The 23,989-nt window shown below is 41.5% G+C and overlaps 1 protein-coding gene across 1 annotated transcript in view; it reads right to left on the bottom strand.

The window, feature by feature from the left end:
• Positions 1-14,350: 14,350 nt before the first annotated feature.
• Positions 14,351-23,989, bottom strand: part of ASNS (asparagine synthetase (glutamine-hydrolyzing)) — a 28,827-nt gene continuing 19,188 nt past the window's right edge. Inside the window, exons 8-14 of the mRNA XM_075746113.1 lie at positions 23,301-23,428; positions 22,397-22,523; positions 20,917-21,023; positions 20,470-20,570; positions 17,647-17,728; positions 17,229-17,384; positions 14,351-15,875 (exon numbers count right to left, since the gene is read on the bottom strand). Coding sequence (XP_075602228.1) covers positions 15,666-15,875; positions 17,229-17,384; positions 17,647-17,728; positions 20,470-20,570; positions 20,917-21,023; positions 22,397-22,523; positions 23,301-23,428 — 911 coding nt within the window. The 3' untranslated portion in view covers positions 14,351-15,665. The remainder of the gene's footprint in view (positions 15,876-17,228; positions 17,385-17,646; positions 17,729-20,469; positions 20,571-20,916; positions 21,024-22,396; positions 22,524-23,300; positions 23,429-23,989) is intronic.

Here is a 23,989-nt window from a genome sequence, read left to right as displayed (position 1 = left end):
GCTTCACAGCCAGTGCAGAACAGAGCTGATGTACAGTCTAGTGCCTCAATTTGTTTTCATGGTTTATAATGTACTGTAATTTCCGTATCAAAAAATATATTTGTATCATTGCAGCATGTTTTATGTTTTGTGATTACGTATCTATATAATTTAAAAAGGGGGTGGGTGGGTAAGGTTTGAATGGGAATCCAAGGTCTTCATTTCATAGTCTGGAATTTTATGATAGTAACATTTTAAATAAAACCTACTCTGGGGATTTTGCAACATACTTTCATTGGTGATAGTGATGGAGTTATTTCCCACGTTGGTGTGGAATGATACTCGGATCCAAGGAGCAGTGGTCTGAGCCTGGAAAGAAATATGAAATTAATGACTTACTTTTGCAGGGAGGCTGCGAGCCTCCCAGTTTGTGAGTTTGGCAAATGTTTGGGGGATTTGCCACTGGAGACAGGCATTCCCGGGATTGCTCCATGTCACACCAGGTGCCGTCCGTCCTAAACCCAATGGAAATCAAGCAGTGTGTTGCCTGAATGAAAAGGGCCTGATGTATCCCCCAGGTCCAAGTGGAATAATTTGCTGTGGAATTCATCCACTATTGCAGGTTTATTATTTGAAAGCCAAGCTTTTAATAGATCCTAGCCCTCAGATTCACAATAAAAGCACCTGTTGGCTTGAATCCATGCAATATAAGAGAAAAAAAAGTGACCGTAATTATATTTTTAATTAAAACGTCTGGTTACTATATTTCCAGGACACTCCCAAAATGCTACGTATGTCTCACCAGATGCCAAGGCATCTGGAGATCTATATTCTTTCCACCTGCTAAAAGCTATACTTCTCTGTTGGATGCTATCATACTAGCTTTCATCACAGATGAACCAGCAGTGAAAATAGCCAGCGTATAAACCCCAAACTTCAAAATAAGTAATACAAAGTTATTAACTGGTTGTTGTTTTCCATTTTGGAAGTGGACTTGGTAACCTCCATTTTCCAGTTTACCTGAGGCATCCCCACAGCTGCACCCGTGAAGAGCGGGTGGACGTAGGACCTCTCTCCTGCCAGCTTAGAAGCAGTAACTCAGTCTTAAGCCTTTAAGCCCGTGCTTAAACCAGACCCCACTTCCAACTAAGTAGGAGCCGGCTCTAGCGAGCTTGGGGGCTACACGGTGGGGAAACTGAGGCAGGCTTGCGCCGGGGACCACGTTCGTGTGAGACGCAGCGGTTGTGCTGGCGCTCTGCCAGCTCTTCGTCTTGCCAGGGCTAATTTTCAGACTAATAAACTTCTGTATGAGCTCCCACTGAGCTCCGTGAGGGGGGGAAGCTGATTGCTGGGCTAACAGCTTGGCAAAAGCACTGTGGAAGTGCATGTCAAATAACGCTCAGCGAAGGGTAAAAAGAAAGAAAAAAGCTTTAAAATGTTGTTCCATAAGCCTGGAGGCCCACAGTGCTCCCAGAGCTCACAGCCCGTATGCGCTGAATTGTAAGACACAGAGAAGGAAGAAAAAGCCCAGCCGCTCGCTCCCTGCAGCCTGCGCATCTCACAAACCTCCCTGCAGAAGCAACCACTGCAAACATACCGGCATCCAGAGAAAGCCACACAAGATAGAGTAGGCTTTAGGCGTTTGGAGAACAGCACAAATGTTAGTTAACAGCATCCAGGAAAGGGCTGGAACTGAATTTTCTGGCAAAAACATAAAATCATAGAATGGTTTGGGTGGGAAGGCAACTTTAAAGATCATCAAGTCCAACACTCTGCCATGGGCAGGGACATCTTTCACTAAATCAGGTTTTTCTAAGCCCCATCCAACCTGACCTTGCACATTTCCAGGGACGGGCCACCACAGCTTCTCTGGGCAACCTGTTCCAGTGCCTCACCACCCTCATTGTAAATAATTCCTTCCTTATATCCAATCTAAATCTACCCTTTCAACTCCGAACTGATGCTCCTTGTCCTGTCTCTACAGGCCCTGGTAAAAAGTCTCTCTTGGTCTGTTTTGTAGGCCCCCTTTATATATTGCTCTGGATGGCATCCCTTCCTTCTAGCATATCAGCTGCACCACCACCAGTTTCTCCAGAAGGAAAGGCGGACCCTCCGGCATCAAAATAGTCTCCTGTTACATAGTTGAGTGATGAGTGGTTTTAATTTGGCAATTGAAACAACTCATTTTAATTTCTGGTGGCAAAATAATGTCAGATTTGTGCTAATTAAGGTTTTGAACAATAAGATTAAAATTGGCATTGATTTATATATTTGTACATTCCAAGCTAGAAATAAACCAAACACACACCAAAAGGCGCAGCCTGAAATGTTCCAACGGACTCTACCAACAACACGAAAACCCTTCGTCATATTTCAGCATTGGTGGGGGCCGCTCGGCCGAGCCGTGCTGCATCGGGGCTCCGGGGCAGACGTGGAGGTGCACAAATCGCACACATCTACAGGCCTCCAGCTCAGCAGCTGCCCGCCCCCACCATGGGCTCTTTCCCAACACCCTCCTAACCCAACATTTATCCTCATAGGCATCCTGGGATCCTGGATACTCAAACAGGAATTCTTATTCTTATGCCTTTTTTCAGCCTTTAGTAGGAAGCAATATAGTCTATACATTGTTGAGTACTTCAAAGGGACTTTTTAATAATTTCTGTCATCATTAGTCTCCCTTTTGAGGCTCCTTCAACTTTTAAATGCTTTTAGGTGTTGGACAGCATTGCTTGCAGCCCCAGGCCACTCGTGCCTTGGATCGCTGGGCAATGGCAGCTCTCCAGCTCCACTGCAGGCTTTGGAGGGGCTTTCACTAAATCCCTTGCTGTCTCTGCAACAGCCAGCCTCGACCGTGACACAGACTTAGCTCTTTTTTTGATAGCAAGTCTGACATCCCTCAGGCTGCGTAAGCTGATCGATAACACTGCAGCAAGGGCATCTGTCCGCAAAATGCAAGTGAGCTTTAAATAAAGCAATAAAAATCTTTCTAGGAAATCAGCACAGAGAGTAAACCCAGGGTGATGTTGGTAATTGTCCCCACAGGGACAGGCAGTTTGACACTACAGCCCGCCTCCAACATGTTCTGCCCCCTTTTTGCTTCTCTTTTTCCCCAGCAATACATCATTCATCTGCATCATGACAGGCGGCTGCTCTTCTGGTAGGCACTGCCTCCCTCACACACACAGGCACTCGCCTTCCCCCGGATGAGGGATGCTGAAGTCAGGCTCTCAGCAGCCTACCTGGCCCAACTATGACCCAGAGGACCATCAGCTCCATCCATCATCTCCATCTCTCTGCTGTTGCACAGAGACTGGTCCTCCATGGTGCAGACGCAGCCAAACTTACCCTGGGGAGCCAGAGCCACGGTGTACGTAGCCCCCCATGAACCGGGGAGCTGGGAGGGGGGCTGGCCCCCTTATGCACCTCATCGGGGCAGCTCGGGCTCTGCAGCGCTTGCCCACTTGGCTATCAAGAGCCAGTCCTTTGCAGTGTTGATGTCAGGAGGCTGGTATTTTTCAGCATGGTCCTAACCAAAAGAAAAGGAAGAATCTGGAAATGTCTGGGCATGGAGATCTTTGCAGGGAACCCAGCCCCCAGCCATCGTTAGCTAGAGCAGAATAACATCAAGTGGTTTTTTTTAAATTATTAAAGTGATTCTTAAAAATGCTGTTTATTCAGAGTACGCCAGTAGCGGCTCCTTCAGAGCTACCAAGAGCCATTATTTGAATGCAGACTTTGTCCCTGTACTTTCTAAAACTACAGCTTAGATAACTGCTTTAGCATAAAGAGATACTAAGCAAGTCCCAGTGCAAACTTCGGTAATGACCAAATTTTGCCATGATGAGCCTGAACAGTTCCCTTAGCCGTAATATCACAGACTGCATTAATGAACGTCTCCTGGAGCACCGGGATGAGAGCACACAGTGACTCCTTCCCTGGAGGTGTCAGGATGCAGCCACCTGCGATTCTGGGTACAGCTCCATGTCCTCACACCACTTCCAAAATGGCTCACTTCCCTTTACAGAAAATAGTTGTTACTGGAAAAGTAGGGAATTTTTTTTTTTTTTTTTGGCTCTTAGCAAGCATACAAATGTCCTCAACCTATCTACATCTTTCATGGAAGACAAACAGACTGTCTTTGCATTATTCTCTTATTGTTTTTGAAAGAACACAGACTGAAACATTTGTCAACAGGAGAGGCATCTGGGCTATATGTAATTCATTATGATATTCATTAAAAATTAGCACTGCTCCATCCCTGATAGATATCTGGTTTCTGTCAGAATAAACCAGCAACTCATCAGCTCAGAAACCCCTTTTTAGAGAGGTATGCAGAGTGCGTGCGACAAACACCACCTCTTGTTTTCTACATCCATCTCCAAATTAAACAGTATCACCACTTACTGCATATAGAAGAAATTAAATGTGGACAGACTGTTAAAAAGCCAAACTCTTTGTCTGTCACGGTGCTTCATGCTCTCCCAGAAGCCTGGAAGGAGGAAGCCTGGCAAAGTGAAGTGGCTTGGCCAAAGGTAACAACAGTGGCCGAGCTAGAAATGCAAAGCCCACCCTGTACCCAACCGGCCACTTCCACAAGGTGCTACCTAAGCACTATGAAACTTATGAAGAACTATGAAAGATAAGGCTGAATGTTAAGAAAATGACTGGCAAATTAAAAAAAATATTTTTTTTTCTATCTAAACCATTTCTTTCATTGTTATTTTAGAAGCACAGCTGTAACAGAGTTAAAAGACATACCTGCACCAACATAGGACAATATACTTCTAATATTGCTTTCTGCAATAACTAGTTTGTATTGAAAACACCTAACTGAGCAACAGAAGAACACCTTTAATCACAGGCATTCAATTTTGGCACATAGAAATGCTCTTTATTTTCACTGTTATAATACTAAGAAAACAATAGGCATATTGTAATTCAGTGTACCAAAGCACTAACACTCAAGCAATACCCTCTGGAAGCAAATTTTGCTTGGAGAAGATACACATTAATTACTGAAAGAACATACACATACAGCGTGGCTACATTAAGACTGCATTTAAAAGCAAAGGGTAAAAGTAAAATCCTGTTGGTAAGGAATCAAACAATGGGGACAGATTTTCTGCATATCTGTGTCTGTTAAGTTATACGATGGGTACAACTGAGAAATGCAGTTTTCAGTGCCATAGAAAAGAGGTATTTTAAGAGATATTTTGCATATACCTGCAGCTATCTGTTTGCAGGTGAAAAACTTTGCATATGCACTTAGCTATTTTTTTTTATTGCTCGTATGATGTACCCATGCACTTGAGTTTATTTTAATAGAAGTATACCACATAGCTGAAGAAATACTGTTGTATGCTGTTTCATTTTCTAAAAATATTTCATTTTTGAGATAACGCTCTGTAGTGGATTATGGGGCACTGGGACTACACCCAGAAACAGAGATGCTGCATTTACTTAAAAATAAGACCGCTGGGACAGTCCAGCAAAACGGATTCTGTGTCAGTGCAGCTCTGGGGTGTCTGCCGCCGGGAGGAGGGCTGGGGAGCAGCCTGAGTTTGGCAGGGTGAGGGTGAGGTGGCCGGATAGCCCTCTGCAGCGGTGCTGTGGGACCGTGCTGGTGCCCATGACACGGTCCCACCTACCGCTCAAGCAGCTCTGGGCCGCAGGACCCGCTGCTCTGCGCGCAGGTCCTGGTGCCACACCGGCTGCTGGTTTGAGTGACCTCGTTTTACAAAAATCATCTGGAAAAGAAGGTAGAATTGCACAAAACATCTTCCTCTTTACTCTTTTCTATGCCTGCAGTTACTGGAAGAGTCACAGGGCACGAGCTGCTCAGACAGAGGGGATGTAGTTTGACAGCACCTGCGGCAGACAGGAATGGTCCCCCAGGCACTCTCCAGCTCCTTTAAAGCGAAGCCTTCTCCATCCATCGCGGAAACTCTCCCCCAGGTGCAGCCTTTGACCACCAAGGAGGAGGAAGAGGAGCTGAATTTGTAGCAGGGAAGCAGATCATGCGTCTGTCCTATGCGCCCAGCTGTGTCAGCAATAGTTCTACCCCCTTTTCTTTCCTTGGAGTCAGCCACCGCTACAACTGCATTGAATATATGAACAGCTTAGTTTTAAAGCTCCTGTGTCTATTCAGAGCTGAGAGTCTGAAAAGAGTTTGTCCACTTATCCTTTCAAGTGTTTTCTGGAGAAACAAATGTTTTACCATCATTGTTGGTATTGCTGCATCTAAAGTATACAGCTGACTGCGCTGCAGAGATGATTTATTGCACTGAATATGAAAAGCAAATCTCATCCAGCATTTACCATTACAACAGCAAAATGGATTTGGGTCGGAGCACTTACCAGCTCAGACAACTATTAGTGGGGAAAAAAAAAAAAGGAAAAAAAAAAAAAGAGCTTTGCTGTAAAACACAAAAGTAAAACTTCCAAACAAAACAATACCAGATACCAAAATGATCAATTTACTTTGCCTCTCATCAGGAAGTGTTTGTGCTGAACACAAACTGATGAGCCCACTACGTATTATGCATCAAGGGAAGTGTTATGGCTCAAGCAGACTTTCTTTAGTATTGATATAATATTATTAGCACATTTCAAAGATATTTTATATATAATTAAGATATAATTTAACATTAGTAGATTTTATAGGTGAACTACATAGCCAAATGGACCCTCTTATTTGTTTTTCCTTTGCCAAGCAAAAGAACTGTTTTATAATTCTTAATGCTAGTTCTTCCAAAAACTTAATCAAGAGACTCCTTGAGGAAGATGACCAGCACCAGGGCAGTGCTGCCACATCTCTCTTCCTCTGATGTTTTCCACAGGCACTATGGCCTGGATTATCACATATAATCATGTGATTATATGAGAGTCTCACATTTTATGCTGAAAAAGAAATAAAGTTTCCAGGCAAGAGGTTAAGAGAAAACCTTGAAATTATTCAGAAAGGAGAAGGAAAAGAGAGTTCCAGGTACAGTCTTATAAAACTTTATGGTTTTAATACATGGTTTTAAAAAAACCCAGATGAACAAATGAGTGCCTGGCACTGTCAGCACTCCATATGTTTGTCCACTCAATCACAGATTCTCAAAACCATCAGAATTCTGTTCCCAGGGGGAAAAGTGTCACCTTGTGTTAGTTAATCCCTTTCTCTGCAACTTGACAGAGCACTGAAACTTTATTCTGTAGAATTACTTCTGCATTGCAGAAGACACCCCGTACCATGGAAACCCAAGGTAGAGCTGGCACTGTGGCCTCTTTGGGATTTTCATCCGTACCTTGTTCTTCTGTTAATGGCTTCACCATCATAGCCATAAGATATTGCTGTTAGAACAGTCCCCAACCAGAAGAGACACACACCATATTGGTTTGCTCCAACAAGCCCAAGAGCGTGGCCAAAGACAGGTAGGAATTCTCTTTTGTCACAGGCATATGATCTGAGTGCATAAAGAGAGGTCCCAACTTCAGAAAAAAATCCATGAAAATTGTTAAAAGAAAAGTCTCTCTTCACTAGAAAGGATTTTCCTAATGATTTTCTTTGAGCTTCTCAGAAGAACTTTTGCTTTGAACTTTCAAGTTTTTGGTCAACTATTAGAATTGTAAAGACAGAGTTTCCACATTCCTGATACAGAAAGAGGAACTATCATGGAGTATAGCTTCTTTTATCTTTATTAGCTTTTTGGTTTTAACTCTCATGGTGACGTTAAGGGATAGATCCTGCAGGAAATAAAAGAGAGATTTTAGCAACTTTATCTGAATGTGATATTTCAGGGACCTGAAATTCAGAGCAACCAAGCCACAGGCTCTTTGGTTATCAAAAGAAAAAGAAAAAAAAACCCAGCCTTTTTTTTTTTTTTTAAAGGTGTAATGGGTTACATTATATCATGAGATGATGAGATATTTTCTCAAGAGCTATGTGGGTTAGCAGGGGACCACCAGCACTGTCTGTTAGCCGTTGCCCCTCTCTCAACCACATTTCACTGACAAACCCATGGTTGGAAACAGAAGCTACTGCAGAATGCTACAACATGCTTAGCAATTCAGAACAGCACTCTGACTGCATTCCTCTCGTATCATTGCACCTTTTAAACACACCTCAAAAGATATAATAACCATGACGCCCCCAAACACGTGCGTTAAGCATTTGATCCAGCTGAGGCAGCTATTGTGGCGTTTAAGGGTGATTATGGCAAATTTCTAAAGCTCAATATTTCTTCAAAACCCCACTCTACTAAAACACTCATGAATCTTTCTATTTTTGTCACCTAAGAGCAAAGTTATAATGCAAACAAAAAAAAACCCCTTGCGTAGTTGCAACATTGTTTTAAGATAACTTAATTGAAAAATCATGATTGATACCTCCTACACTTTAGTTTTTGATATTGATTCCTTCAGACTTATCTAAAATAGAAACAATTAAACAAGCCAATAAAAAATCCAGAGATTTAGAGTAAAGATCAGCCTCGAGTAAAAGGATGCTTTTTACAGAGTATCCTGGATGGAGCCATCCATTTCTGTCTGCCGAGCAGCATTATCACTTCAGATAAAATTAAATTTGGTGTTTACCTATCACTTTTTGTGTCTGAAGCAAAAAAAAAAAAAAAAAAAAGTCTTGTCTTGCTCCACTTTTTGCCTAGCATTGCATGCCAAGACACCTCTGTATCTGTTGAAACACAGCACGCCAGTGAGCAGAACTCCTCTTCCCTGGCTCGCGGAGCTGCCGAGGACAAACCCGCTCCATTTCCAGCCCCTCCGCTGCTCTGCGGCAGATGACCTCTCCGATGTGGCTTCATGACTCCCAGGATTTAGCGGACATCAGCCAGTACTTCAAAGGCAGAAGGTAAATAATATTCTGTTGTCAGTGCCCTACTGATAAAAATATTTATCCTGAACTTGTTCTGAGTGCCACCCACTCGCTTCTTAATCCAGTTCTTAGAGACTGCTGATGCCCCTGTGTAACACCTATTTTCTACAGAACTGTAACGCTCTCAGCTCGCTCTTTCTGTCAAGCTGGCTAAGGCGAAGCCTCACGACGTGTGTCTGTATTAAAGCAACACATCTGCCAACAGATGAAGCCTGAAAGTTTTGTAGCGGGCTGACAGCAGGCTTTCTGCTGCGCAGATCGCCAGCGGCAGAAGCAGTGCTGTCCCTCAGACCCTGACAGAAAGGATCACCTCCAGCCGCGTCGTTTCACATCGCACCGCGCTGGGCAGCGTGATGGCTCCCGTGCAAAATGACAAGGTTTTCCAACCATCAGTCCTCAGCACGTGTGTGCACGCAGAAATAAAACCAATATGTGGCAAGCACAGGCTGGGATGGGAAGGTATTAACTCTGCACGACGTTTTTCATATCCCAGACCTGCTACAAACTCGATGTGCATGTGACCTGTTCTTTGGCACTGCAAAATTAACAGTGAGGAATTATCAGGGAGCCAGAGGGCTGCAAGTATTGCTATGCCAGGGCAACTTTCATTCACAGGAATAACACGGGCATCTCTCATTCCCTCCTAGGAACTTCGATAGAGTCAGGTCATCACTGAAAATTATTTGCATATTTAAATTGTTTCATTATCTCATAAATGCCTCTAATCAGTTATTTGCATGCTAAGAGAAGAAGAATGGTAACAAAACTGAAGAGGCATAGGAAATTAATGCAAATATCTCTTCCCAGTCTCATGGAGCAAAAGATTTTTTTTTAAAAGTGTATTTATGAAGAAAAAAAAGAACAAAATTATAAAAGGTCTGTTTTGGCCACAATGATTAAGAAAATTACACCATGGTAATAGTTTCCATAATAGACTATTTCAATAAAACATTTGTGTAGAGGACACTTACATTTCTACAGAGAGCTACTTACTGCATTTATCTTTTCTATTTCAAGCTGGGGCAGTAAGTCATGCTTAATTTTAAACATGAGAGGAGGACTGTCTGACAACTCCAGCTGTTTTAGCTGTGTTCTGCACCAGAGCAAAAATATCTGAACAAAACTCTAGATTAATCACCCTGAGCTATATTGAAACCAGTTAATTCTTTAACAGTGAAGGAGATGTGATTTAAAAATAAATAAATCACGCTGAGAAGTCTGAACAAAATTCCCATAGCTTGGCATCCTCCACAAGTACTATTTAGAAGATACGGGGAGACCAGAGAGACCTCTAGATAATCATACATATTTTATCTCGTTTCTATCTATATGGACCTGCAATTCAACTTAGTGCAGCCTACTGTCGTTACACAGAACTGTAAAGCACTGAAAGACGCTGCTTCTACCTTAGCCCTAATCCACCACAGTTAAGCCTGAAAAGAGAAAACCTTGTCCTGTGGACCTTGCCTAATGCATGACAAAAGCGATAGGAATCTTGCAGTGATTTCAGCTTGGTTTCGACGAGGTCTCAAAATCATAGCTCTGTGTTTGCTCTTGTACCCATGAGAGCCAAACTCTGCCTAGCTGCATGCCAGGTTGCTGAGCTTTTCTTCTTCTTCTTCTTCCAAACATGAAGCATTCAAAAAAATTCAGCATTCAAACTAATACAATAGGCATAAATATTAGCTAGTTAATCAGTTGACTTTTACATCAGGTCCTTTTTCCCCACACAGCCCCTGCCTGGTACATGACTGGTCTATCAGGGGTTCTGCTCTGTGGACGTTGCTGAGTGCCTTCTTCATGATCCTGAGCACCACCAGAAGCTGCTGAGATCAGACACTGAGAAAGGTGAGGGGACCAGTAGAAATTACTGATTTTCAGTCACTAGATTAGTCCCAGCAGAGAATTTTTAGCTGAGAGGATCACAAATTAATTTGCCATCTGAATCCCTGCTGGTCAGTCCTCAATTTACCTTCACAGCACCCTTTTGAGCATGGGAAACGGCTGTGCTGGAAAGGGCAGAGAGGCTTAAGCGTTCTCCTCCTGCTCATGAAAGAAGTTTCTGTTGGAGTGAGAGGTAGAACCCAAGTTTTCTATCGTCTTCGAAAACTAAAGATGGTTCAAGAGCTGTGCTGGGAATGGCATCTCACTGTGCCTCACAATATGATCTAAAATGCATTATTTCAGAAAACAGAGCTGGTGTCATAGTATGCGTACACATACCCCCTTCCCTAACGACCTGTGAGTTGTTAACGCATCTTTTCCATGAATAACTTACCCACTGCAAAGAGCAGGCTGTCACACCAGGTTTCTTTGTCTACCACACTGGAGCATGGTGGCAGCAATGGGGAAGAATGAAACGGCGACAGACACAGCTGAGAAGACACGAGTCTAGACAAGGAGTGTGAGGCTGCACGTGGATGCTGTATCCTTGACCTCAGTATGATTGCTAACCCTGGTGTTACTTCCACTCTTTCTGCAGAAGAGGAGGCAGGAAGAATTTTCCAGGGTGGAGAACAGGCAGCAAAAGCTCCCGGTTGCTAAGAAAATAAAGAGCTCAGTGAAAGAGTAACTAACAGAGATATAACAGCCTGTCACCCCAGAGAGCATCACAGGGTGTCACAACAGATGTCTCACCTTAACCTAGGAGGCTGTCTCTCATGTTTTGAAAGTAACCGATGACACCCAACACACGGGCCTCTCTGCTACGCAACGCGAGTGCTGCAGAGGGACAGCAATCCTTCCCGCTGACGGGCACCTCTGCCATCTTCTACACCAGCTTCTGCACCAAAAAACTCGTACTGACTTAGGGCCCATAGAGCTCAAAATTCCCAGACACCTGCTCTGTGCACAGTCACCCTGCGGTGCAGACTTTTCAGCTACCAACAGTGAAAGTCTTCATCATTCAGTGAATTTTAAGGCAGTGAATTTTTATAATTCAGAAAAGCCACGGTACGTCTGTCTTTCACGAGAGCCGAGCGTTCGCAGCTTGGATTCCCGCAGCACCGACTGAGCCCGGGCAGAGCCCGCACCATGCGGGGCCAGCCCACCTAACCAGCAAACCTCACCGAAATCATGCACGGGCAGAAGATAGCACATCAGAGCATACTCTTGAAACACAATACGATGAATTTTGATGCCCACGGATGATGACCTGCTTATCCACACCACATCTTCCCCACGCTTCCTTACCAACCCGATTTCAGCTGGAGGAAACAATCAAACCTTCCTGCCCTGCCCTCCCAGGCTGCCAAAGGAGTTCCAATTAGTGTCAATTGGGATAATAGCTCTATTTGCATTTTTAAGCTATTATTAGCAAGTTGTCAGTCAGCCAGTAATTTGTATCACTTTGGTATAATGAGTATTTAAATGTTTAAAAAGAGAACATTCCTTTCTCCCACCCCCTTCCTTTTTGTGCTAAAATAATAATGGTTTTAATCAAAAGTAATTTGTATTAATATACATTTTGCCCCAGGTGTTAAGAGCAGTCTTCAAGAGCAGTGGTGAGAGATGTTAAGTAATACAGTATATTAATGTAGAAAACTACTTCTATCCTCAATAGTAGCAGAAATGGAGGCTGCTTGACCAGGTCATTCTGGCTCTCCTCTTGGCTTCTGTAAGATGATTATGGTGTAGAAATTGAGGTAAGTTCCAATAATTTTATGTTCCTGGGATTATAATTCTCTAAGGGACTATTTTGGACCCAATTACTTCATCTTCTCCCTAGTGAAAATTCCTCAATTAAGCACATTGTACCACCAAAAAAGGCTGTGTTTGTCAAATCAGCCAGCCAGCTCTACATTGCCATTTATGCCACCAGTGGTCGCTGGGGGATGTTTCCTGGCACAGCTGGAGTCTAGGTTCTCAGGCATATGCAGTCTAACACTGTTCATCGTCAGATAGAGCTCATAAAACAACTGGATTGCCTCATTTACAGAAATAGGAAATCTTTCCAAATTTATATGATGTACTGCATTTTATAATGTATGTATATACATACATGTTTTAAATAATTCGAGAAAAAAGCAGAGGTATGGCCCTAAGCCTTTCTGATAGGCATCTGTAAAACTTCCTAGCAGGACTTAGAGAGTTCTTTCTGTATGACTATCTGAAATCCTATGATCCACATGTTAATCATGGCAAAAATAGGAAAAAAATAACCCCTAACAAGTTCAGAGGTAAAATTAACATTTTGCATTCCCCAGCCCAGTATTACCTTCCATCTTCCCTAGAACTGGTATTTTACACCTGATATAACTTGCATTTCTAATTTTTTAATTTCATAATTGATTTTTAATTACTTTCAAATTGAATATTGAATGTCTTCAATACTAATGCATTTAACTCTCAACTGCAGCACCAGCATGAGAAGCTCTGCACAGTATCTTGTGAGCAACAGCAACTGAACAACCTTTTTTGTTTCTGCTTGGCTTTGCCCCTATTCTGATACAGTACTTATTAAATTCCCTTCCACAAAGCTCATGCACGAATCCTACTGACAAGTCTGTGTGAAAGAAAGCTAAAAGCAGGAGAGCAGGATGGAAAGCAGTCTTCCCTAGGGATGAAGAGCTCGTTTGCACGGACGTGCTAATAGCGGCTGCCATCTGCTGGTTAGAAAAAAAAAAAGATTTAAAAAAAATCATCCCAAGAAGAAACTTCTCGATCCGAATTCAAACTTTGGCATGCTCTTTTAGGCCTGCTGGAGCAAACGTGTCTGTTCTTGGCTTCCTCGGACACAGGCTGCATGAGCACAAGCACACATTGCAAGGGGAAAAGCTGTGAGGCTGCAGAGTGGAGCCAGCCCCGACCCGCTCGCGTGGGAGAAATGAGAGTGTTGGGTAGATTCCAGTGTACCATCAACATCTTCTGTTGTAGCCCATAGGACACTTGAGAGATCCAAACCACTCTCCTTTGGGTTGATTGTTCAACAGCCAGCTCAAACACAGGGTTACCCCTATAAATAGGGTCAAGTTCCCCTCTGCTCAGGGGGCCTGCAGCAGTTTGCATCACTTAGCCTTATTCAAGTCCTCAAAACAGAGCTTACCATGTTGCAGCAGAAAGTGCATTTGAGTATTGACCCCAAAACATGCTGAGCCTCATTTTACTTCAGGCAAATGGTATTTTCTTATCATCTCAACCTTGGGAAGTTTACAGAGAGTGGTAAATCTTGTCTTTACATATTAGTACTTAATCAACATACGCTATACTCCTCTCCCAAGTCAAAATATACTTTACTGCTTCAAAGAAATCCAAAAAGACAAGCACATGGCCCTTAAGTAAAGAAGCCTGCAGGAACATATTACCTTACTCATCGTATATTCATAAATAACTAATATGTGCAAGTTTATGTCAAAATATGGCCGCTACTGGCCATAGCTGGACAGTTCATGGGCTCTGTGGTACCACTGAGAGGTTCAGTAAGGTTTCTGGAATAGAGCTTCAAGCACAGGATTAGCAGAGAGTAATAAATAGACAGTCATTTTATGAAGATTTTAAACCAAAATTGCTTATATTTTATCTTTTAAATAACATTTGGCTTTGGTTCCCTAGTCAAGAGGGACAATAAACTAGACTTATGTCTTCATAAAGGGCATGATGCTAATCAAGTCAAGCTGCAGCACACATGGATATTTTTTGACCACCCTTATCTTTAAGTAACCTTTAAAAAAACAGCCCTCATGTCTAAGTAGCTAATAGAAAGTTGTCCTGGGTAAAAAGTCATTTGTTTTTCAGTAGGGTAGTAGAAGTTCTTGTGGTTTCTGGAGAAGCTTTTTCTTCCATTTTTCCAAGCAAGGTGCTTGATCCCATTGTCTTCAATGATGATTTGTCCAACTAAAATCTATGGGGTACAGGGCTGGTTCACCACACAGTTGGCCACATGCAGTTGAGCAGTAACGCAGCCTACCTTTTCATCATACAGGTGGAAAAAATTCTTACCATAACTGAAAAATGTCTTGAAATACTTTGCCATGCAACTTCCATCAGACTGATACAAATCACCCAGCAAACACTCTACTTTTCAAGAATGATACATACATTTAAAAATCGAAGCCCCTGAGTAAGAAACAAAGACATAACTCGGCTTCTCTTGTCTGTTCTGCTCTTTGATGAGAGTCACGATATCTTTAGACTGCTGGTATATTTACAAGATTCAAAACAACGAACTGGTGGCTTTACAGTAACAAATAAGATTCCCATTCATTTAATAAGTAACACCCAGCACCACCACTATTATAATCTCTAGTAAGCATCTCTGCATAGCTATGAATATCTAAATAACTTTTGAAAACCAGATCAAGGTTCTCAGGAATGCTTAAGAAGACATTCAGAACAGAACAGTATAGACAGACTATCCAAATCCCACAGCCAGGAACACAAATCACTAAATAGAGTCAAATTCCCCTTTGCTCAAGGGGCCTGCAGCAGTTTGCATCACTTAGCCTTATTCAAGTCCTCAAAACAGAGCTCACAGTAAAATATGTTAAATGACTGCAAAGCAAATGAATACAATCAAGGTCACATAAAGAACAGAGCTGCCAAATAGGGTAGTTCCTTATCCAGGAAGTATTTTCCCTTGAATTACAAAGTTTTGGAACAGCAGGGTGAATTTTTAACAGTATACTAACCACAGAAAGCTCTTATTTCCAATAGTATTGTCAAAATACATCTTAAAGACCATTTAAGCTTTAGGTTTGCATAATTTGTTTGGTTTTGGTTTTTTGGGTTTTTTTTGTTTTGTTTTTTTTTAAGCAGAGTGCATGCAAATTGCTTGCAGCACTTCTATTTGGGGGATTGTTTCAACAGCCTATTCTTGGGTAGCTGACTTGTAATGCTTCAACGTGCGAGCAGAAGGATCAGTAGCTTTAACCCATCTTGGCATCCAGTAGTGGGGCAGCCAGTTGCTTCGCCCTGGGTAGTGCTTTTCAAAGATCTGGCGGTAGTAATAGCTTTCTTTTGTTTTAGGAGGATTGAAAGGATATTTCTCTGCTGCCTTTTCCAGCAGAAGGTCATCAACCTATAGACATAAGCAAAACTCAAGTTTCAGTTGCAAATACATTTAACTTTCACAAGTCAATTTGCTGCAAGTTAAAGACATACAAGGATTCACCAATGACTGAATGCCTACAGGTTTAAAAAAAAAAAAAGTCTATTCTAGAGGCAGAGGTTTCTGACAGGTGAATTTTTGTCATAGGCTCCCTTGATCTTTATGAATACATAACTGTATTTCCAGTGCTATTAATATTTCTCTCTGCCCATTTCTCTTTGGGTTACGATCACCTTTATTAGTAAGGTCACAAAAACTTCTTTGCTATCCTTCTCTTTGCTGTAAATCCACCAGAACAACTTAAAGCAGTCTTTTTTGCCATCTATGTGGCTTCCTGGTTTTTTTTTCCTCAGCTTGGAGAGCTGTTTACTCTGCTTGTATAACCAAGCTCTTAGCAACAAAAGACCTGGGATGCAGAGGCAAAGACACCTGCAGTTGCTAAGTTGGCTAAGAAAGGGAGAATGAACAGTTGCACCAGTTGAGGCAATTTCTAAAGCAGATAGCTTCCACTGCCAACATACTGTCTAACCCCTCACGGCCATGAAATAAATTTGGCCCCACTACACCAATGCAGGCTCAGTCCAGGCAGCACAACGCTGTTGCCTTAACCAACTGCTTTCTTGCCTGTGGATACAGAGAAAGAAAATGGGAAATAAGCAGTTGGTGGTAGGACAGACAAGCACCTGTCCACAGGCCCAGCTACACACATTTCTGTAGAACAGAGCTCTGGTGTAAAATGGGTGTTATTCCTTCCTCTTGATGATTAAACTACCTCTGTACACCAGAGATGATTATCCTTTGTCTAAAGCCAAAATACTGTAAGTCTTCATTGGTTAGTAATGCAAGCAGACGTTTTAAAAAGCAAAAGGCCTTAGCTAGGCATGACTGGGAAAAACAAATGACATAAACAAGAAAGGACATTATAAAGTCATTATGCTGTTACTCTGCTGCAGAGTAAGTTCATGCAAGTGCCTTCAGCTGAAGCAGCTGCTTTGCGTGTAACCCAGAAATTGTGTTTGCTGATACACAATCTAATTTGCAATCCAGATACTTAAGTGAAGCTCACTTCCTTACACAGTCACTTCTTTCAGACTCTAGCATTTCTTTATATCTAGGATTTCAAATGCCTTTAACCAACTCAGATGGCTAGAAGACTGTGATTAAAGTTTATCTTGCTCCTCCATGATGAAGCTCAAGTTACTGTCCTACCCATATTTATTCTCTCAAGTAAGCATGCAAGCTGCCTCCCCTTGGCAGCTATATCTAATACACCTAAACGTGAAAGACAAAAGAAAAAAAGAAAAAAAAAAGGTGGTATTGTACCTGTTGATCAATATAATCCTGAAGAATAGAAAACCATGATTTCTTTACTGATGCTATACCATCACTAAAAGCTTCTTTGGGTCTCCAGAGTATTTCTTTGGGAAGCAAGTTGGAATCTTCAAAGGACTGTCTTAAAAGGTATTTTTCAATTCCATTCTGTTTGCAGAAAAACAAATGTCATGAGTCTCAGGAACTGCAGTACAAAGATCTGGCTTTAAACACTTAAGAAATGGTTTCCTTTCAGAAGGTCTGCTCAGAAAAGGGTTCCCAGTAGCCCAACAATCCACCAAAACATTTAAGAGCATGCTTGACTTTGGGTAGAGGACTTAACCACTGAATTCAGCAATTTGGTCATGCTGAAAACACGTATCAGTGAATTTGTAAGCTTACACTTGGGCCCAACCCTAGTTTTACGTACCTTTGGGATACGCAGTTCTGCTGGTAGAGATAAATAATAAGAAGTAAATCGATGATCCAAAAATGGGACTCTCAGTTCAAGACTAAACAGGGGAAATAAACAGAAAAGATAACGAATTAATCCAACAAGTCATCTACTTATAAATTCCATAACAGTTAAGCTTTCCCTGACTTTCACATAAAGACAAGGTTTTCTGCTTTTACTCAGAAGAAATTTCATGACTATCTGCATTTAATTCACCAATTTGGAAAGTTAAGAATATGGTCTGCACAGATTAAATAAAGATCTCGATGATTTATGATGCCATCTGCTGGATAGTTTCTAGTACAGTGAATTTAAAGACTACAGTCCTGCAGGATTTGCAACAACTGTTGTTCCACATAAGCAAAAAAAATCCTGTTGCCCCCAGAGAACAACCAAGTTGCTCACTGGGGTTTATATCAGCATTTATAAAGATGTCACAGAACAAAGCAAGGATTTCTGCTGTCATTTCTGAAATCCACATTTGTTTGTGTTTTCAAGAAACAAAGAAAGGAACCTGCATGGACACCATTAAGCTATTGACTACTGATCTTGCAGCATTTGCACAAGTTCTCTCCTATACCAGTGGCAGATACACACGTATAGAGTCTTCCTGCTTACATTCTCTTATGTATACCATGGCTTCTAAGGACACTGAAGGCAACAAATAGAACTACAGTAACTGTGTCTTCAGTAGGAAGAACCCCTCTCACTGTGTTTCCTCAAAAGACATTATGCTGCCCAGCTTCAAAGTCAAATGGGGATGTTATACTGCATTCTAGTAATTTCATTGTCTCTGTAGCTTCTCCTCTGATAAAAAGTATTACTTCAGGTAATACCCACCTTACCAAAAAAAAAGCATCACCATTCAGCAATCAAGTACTGAGGCTCAGTTTCCACATATACTGACAAGATTTGCATTGCAAGTCTCTCCCTACAGTTATTTTTTTTCTAAGTACTTTCATCCTTTCTCCCATCATTTCCTCTCTACTCTTAATTCCTCTCCATACAATGGTTCTTTCTTCCTATGAATGCTGTGAAGCTGACCCCAGCTTCTTTTCAAGAAATGGCAAGTCTCCAAAGTGCGGACAGTGTGACATTAAACAGCCTTGAATATGTGGCCAAACCTTTCCACACAAAACAAATTATGAGGCAAATGGCAGGTCTCCTGCACCCTGCTCATCTTTTATACAGGAAAGAGAGACATAAGAAGGTTGTAAAAACCTGGGCAAGTAATTCTGTGGCAGGATCAATATACAATGCAAGTTTCCTGATCAGTAAGTTGCTTTGCCAAAGGTATCATCTTTTTCTCATCTATAGCCAGCTTCCCAACAATATTCTCCTTTTAATTCATGTGTTCCTTTAGTAAAACAATGCTATTTTCTGCAGTGTACAATTTGGTGGTTCTTTAAGGTACCAGTCACAGACTGTATCCTAACATCTCTTTATTACAGTCAGCTATCCGAGTCAATGCACATACTTTTCTCTTTCAGTATGTTTTTATTCTTCATATGCATGATGATTATCAGATTCAAAATTCCTCTTTGTCTAAACCTCAAAAAAACCCACACTCAAATACAACTTTGCCTGCCTTCCATAACTCTGCATATTTGTATTTCTAATCCACTGCTTCTATAAACACCAGTACAACCCCAGACAAAAGATATTTCCTGCATTAGTTGGCAACACAGTGGGCTCTGCAATCACAGAAAACCAGATTAAATTTTGCAGTGTTGCTCAAATTCCTTCAGCCTACAACTTCCAATTTTAAAATCATAGAATCATTTAGGTTGGAAAAGACCTTTGAGATCTTCAAGTCCAACCATAAACCCAACACTGCCAAGTCCACCACTAAACTATGTCCCCGAGTGCCACATCTATGCCTCTTTTAAATACCTCCAGGGACGCTGACTCAACCACTTCCCTGGGCAGCCTGTTCCAATGGTTGACAGCCCTTTTGGTGAAGAAACTTTTTCCTAATATTCAATCTAAACCTCCCCTGGCGCAACTTGAGGCCATTTCCTCTTGTCCTATCGCTTGTTACTAGGTAGAAGAGACTGACAGACACCTGGCTACAACCTCCTTTCAAATAGTTATAGAAAGCGATAAGGTCTCCTCTCAGCCTCCTTTTCTCCAGGCTAAACAACCCCAGTTCCCTCAGCCGCTCCTCACAGGACTTGTGCTCTAGACCCTTCACCAGCTTTGTTGCCCTTCTTTGGACATGCTCCAGCACCTCAATATCTTTCTTGTAGCAAGGGGCCCAAAACTGAACACAGTACTCCAGGTGCGGCCTCACCAGTGCCGCGTACAGGGCGACGATCACTTCCCTACTCCTGCTGGCCACACTATTTCTGATACAAGCCAGGATGCTGTTGGCCTTCTTGGCCATGTGGGCACACTGCTGGCTCATATTCAGCCGGCTGTTGATCAACACCCCCCGGTCCTTTTCTGCTGGGTAGCTTTCCAGCCACCCTTCCCCAAGCCTGGGGTGTTGCATGAGGTTGTTGTGACCCAAGTGCAGGACCTGGCACTGAGCCTTGTTGAACCTCATACAGTTGGCTCCAGCCCATCGATCCAGCCTGTCCAGATCCCTCTGCAGAGCCTTCCTACCCTCAAGTAGATCAACACTCCCACCCAGCTTGGTGTCATCTGCAAATTTATTGAGAGTGCACTCAATCCCCTCGTCCAGATCATTGATAAAGATATTAAACAGAACTGGCCTCAATACTGAGCCCTGGGAAGCACCACTTGAACATCTGCTAAATCACACAAGTCCTCAGCATCCAAGAGACTATGGTTTACCCGTGCGCTGCAGTAGTTCTGTCCGCACGAAGTACATCAAACAGGTACAGCTCCTTCAGAAGCCTCTCGCTCTCTTCTGCAGCTTCTTCAGGAGATGGCGCCTGTAACCAGACATATGCATGTAGCACACAGACATAACACAGCTGCACTGAGGGAACCACTACTTGCTGTCTGGTGTTTGAGTTGTAACGACCGCTGAGTGATCTCAGAACTAGCAAAGACCACATACAAGAAATAATATTCTCGGGAATTTTGACGTTTAAAAAAAAGTTATTTTTCAAGTGATTAAATTGAATCCCTTGGATTTTATGCACCTTAGGAGAAATTCTCAGCAAATATACACCTGTGGCAATTCTCCAACTTCACACCTTGAAATCTCAGTAGAGATTTGCTGTTGAAAGAGAGAACAAACAGCTCAAGGGTTTTCTATACAGTGAATATGTTTACCTTATGGAAATATATATATCCTTGTGTCAGCTCATCTGATCCTTCTCCTGAAAAAATGACCACGCTGTCTGTTTTCTTCCGTATATATTTGGAGACAAGATACATACCTTAAAAAAAATTATAGTTATTAAAATATGGCTACAAGTATGGTGCTATATACAGCTAGTACAGTTTTAAATTTAGCATTATAGAAGTTCTCTCCTACACCGTTTTCTTCTGTAGCAAACAACTGCAACACACTAAAATAACATCTCATTGTTATTCAAAGCCATCAACAGCCACACAAAGTAAGTGCTGCAAATACATCTAAACTGTGTACTCATATGTAGCCCTCAAAATATCAGAAAGATGTGTGTGTGTGTGTGTGTGTGATCCTGGGAATGCTGGAGCATTCCCGTGGGAACACATACAGGAGTTGCTCTAAGTTTGAAATTAAGCACATGATTAATTCCAGCACTGTCCTGAACAAACCTTCTAGCTTTGGAGAACAAAACTACCAGCAAAAGTTGCTGCTTAACTCTCTGCCACTGTGGGCTGAACTGCATGAAGCCCTTTATTCTGCTTAATAAATAATTATTTAACAAAACCCAGAATTATGCCCTCCCCTCATTACATCTTTCCAAACAATATGCTTTTATAACAAAAGAGATCTAATGAAAAGAATCTAGCTTATTATTTCTCATACTAATCAGCAATCACAAAGAAAGATGACAGATAAAAAGTTGGCTTTATTTTTTTAAAGAAACACTTTCAGTATTTCACATTGCAAAGTCCTATCTTCATGTACCAAATTCCACTCAGGGACCTGAAAGTTCAAAACTGTGTTGTCTATTTGGCTTATTAACTTTTTTACAATGTTTCAGGCTGACACAAGATTAACTGGGTAAAACGTTGTAGCTGGCATTACACAGATGGTCACATTTGATAACAGTTTTTCATTCTTATCAGGTTGGAAACCCTTTGTAAGAAGCTGCTGGTGACTTCCTTCATTTCTCAGAATCAAACATACGTTATAAGAAGTCTACCTGGCTTGAACGCACATGTGTTACTAGATGGTGACAAGAAATACTTCACTTTAGTATTAAAATTATGCAAGGAATAGGGTAATCATAACTGTTTTGCTACCGTAACATTCAGTACCTCAGATAACCTGTAAATTTTCCCCCTTGCCCCAAGGTTCATACTTGTTAGAGCAGAAAATCTAGACCTAGACCTAACATTTCTTCTTCATGTAACTTTTGGTTTTCATCCCAAAGCTTCAGGAACAGGTCTTGACAATCATTTTGTACAGTCAGTAACTTTAAAATGAATAAATGGTTTTGCCTCAGTGTGGTATCACAGATAAGACTAGGGAGCAGAACTTGGGAGTCCCAGTTCCCAGGTCCTGTGACAAGTAAAGGATCTAGTAGATGACTACATGATTTTGCATAGAATTTTATTTGGCAAGATAAAGAAAATACTGCTATTAAAAAAATCTTACCAATTGAAGCTCTTATTGTTGTTATATCATAGGTTTCCAAGGAGAAAATAACCTCCTCTATTGCCTGAATTCCTTCTTCAGAATTGAATATTACTTCATGGTGTTCACTGCCTATATGTGCTGCCACCTGTTTGTAAAAAGCCACAATAATGTGTCATTTTTCAATTAAAACATTTTTTAAACATACATGGTGTTTAAAATAGACACTGAGTGGAAGCACCAGCTCCCTTCTGCCACAGTGAGAACTATATGACATTAGGCCAAGAAAAGACGATACTATAGCAGCCGCTCTGACTTGCAGTGGTATATTCGCCAGAGGGAACACAGTGTCCCTCATTACAGTGCCCAATCATGATTGCAACAGATCATCCAGCTGCTTGCCCAAAGCATAATAGAATCTGTAAAGCCTCTAAATACTCCAGATATTTGCCCTGAAGAGAAAAAGCACGACAGCCACAACAGCCTGGACACCTAAAGGGTACCCCAGATGCCAAACAGTTTGTACAAGGCTCTTAATTCAGTAAACTGAAGATTATCTTACAATATTTAACATATATGCAAATGCCATACCACAGGAACCACAGCATGTAGATTTACCCTAAAACTCAGAGGCAGAATTGAGACAACTCTGAAGTACCATCCTTTTGGTAAAAATGCAATGGGAGTCTGTCATGAAAGTCTTCCAAATGCAAGAGAAAACAGGTAAGGCTCAATTATCTCTTTCCTAAGATTTAACTAAGCAGCAAATGTTGTAGTAAATGATTTACTGCAAACTGATTTACATCATAGCAATACATGAATATTTACTATTACTATTAATACTGTACCATGAAGTTAGCATCATTAATACACATTGTTTAGCATTCAGCAGCTCAGAACAAACTGAAAGCAATGCTTACTATACCTTTCTGGCAGCCAGTAAGTCAGGACTGTTTTCCATTCCGATTGCAAAGGTTTGTAATGGATAATTGATGTTGATTTCTTTCATCAGTTTCAGAAGAACAGCTGCAACCAAGCTGGAATCTAAGCCCCCTGCCAACAAAGCAAATTATTTGGTTAGGTGTTTGACTGTTTTTTTTGTTTCCCCTTAAGGACACTGAATCTAGACAGTGGAATCTCATGAGTGGTCTTCATTTTTAAGCTGTGTGAATCCAGGGTATTTCTGTACAAATGCACATTTACCCCTGCTTAACAAGAGAATCAGGCAATTTTAGTGGAACATCTTCAGTAACAGTTGTTAGTATTTTTGGTGTCAGAAGCATCAGTGGAAATCCTTCTTTAAGAGACACAGAAAGTATTCTGAAAACACTGTACCACTACGGAACATGCCCCTTCTCAACTCTGCTAAAATGGTATTTATTCTCCATTTCAAAACTGCTCTCTATCCTCTTCTTATCTATGCATCTGATACTCTATTAACAGAACTATGTAATTTATTTTTTTTTTAGTTTGCTGTTTGAATAAAAAAGAATTAAGTAAAAGAACAGAACATTTAGTTCTGTTTAGTGGAACCCTTAGTTAGGGACTCCACTCCTCCTCAATCATTTTTCCAAAGTGTGTTTCACACATTTTGAGTGGAATTAATCTTTTAAA

Source organism: Balearica regulorum, chromosome 2 (genome assembly GCF_011004875.1).
Source record: "Balearica regulorum gibbericeps isolate bBalReg1 chromosome 2, bBalReg1.pri, whole genome shotgun sequence".
NCBI lineage: Eukaryota > Metazoa > Chordata > Aves > Gruiformes > Gruidae > Balearica > Balearica regulorum.
Note: the sequence above shows the minus strand (reverse complement) of the source record. Positions and strands in the feature narration are given on the sequence as shown.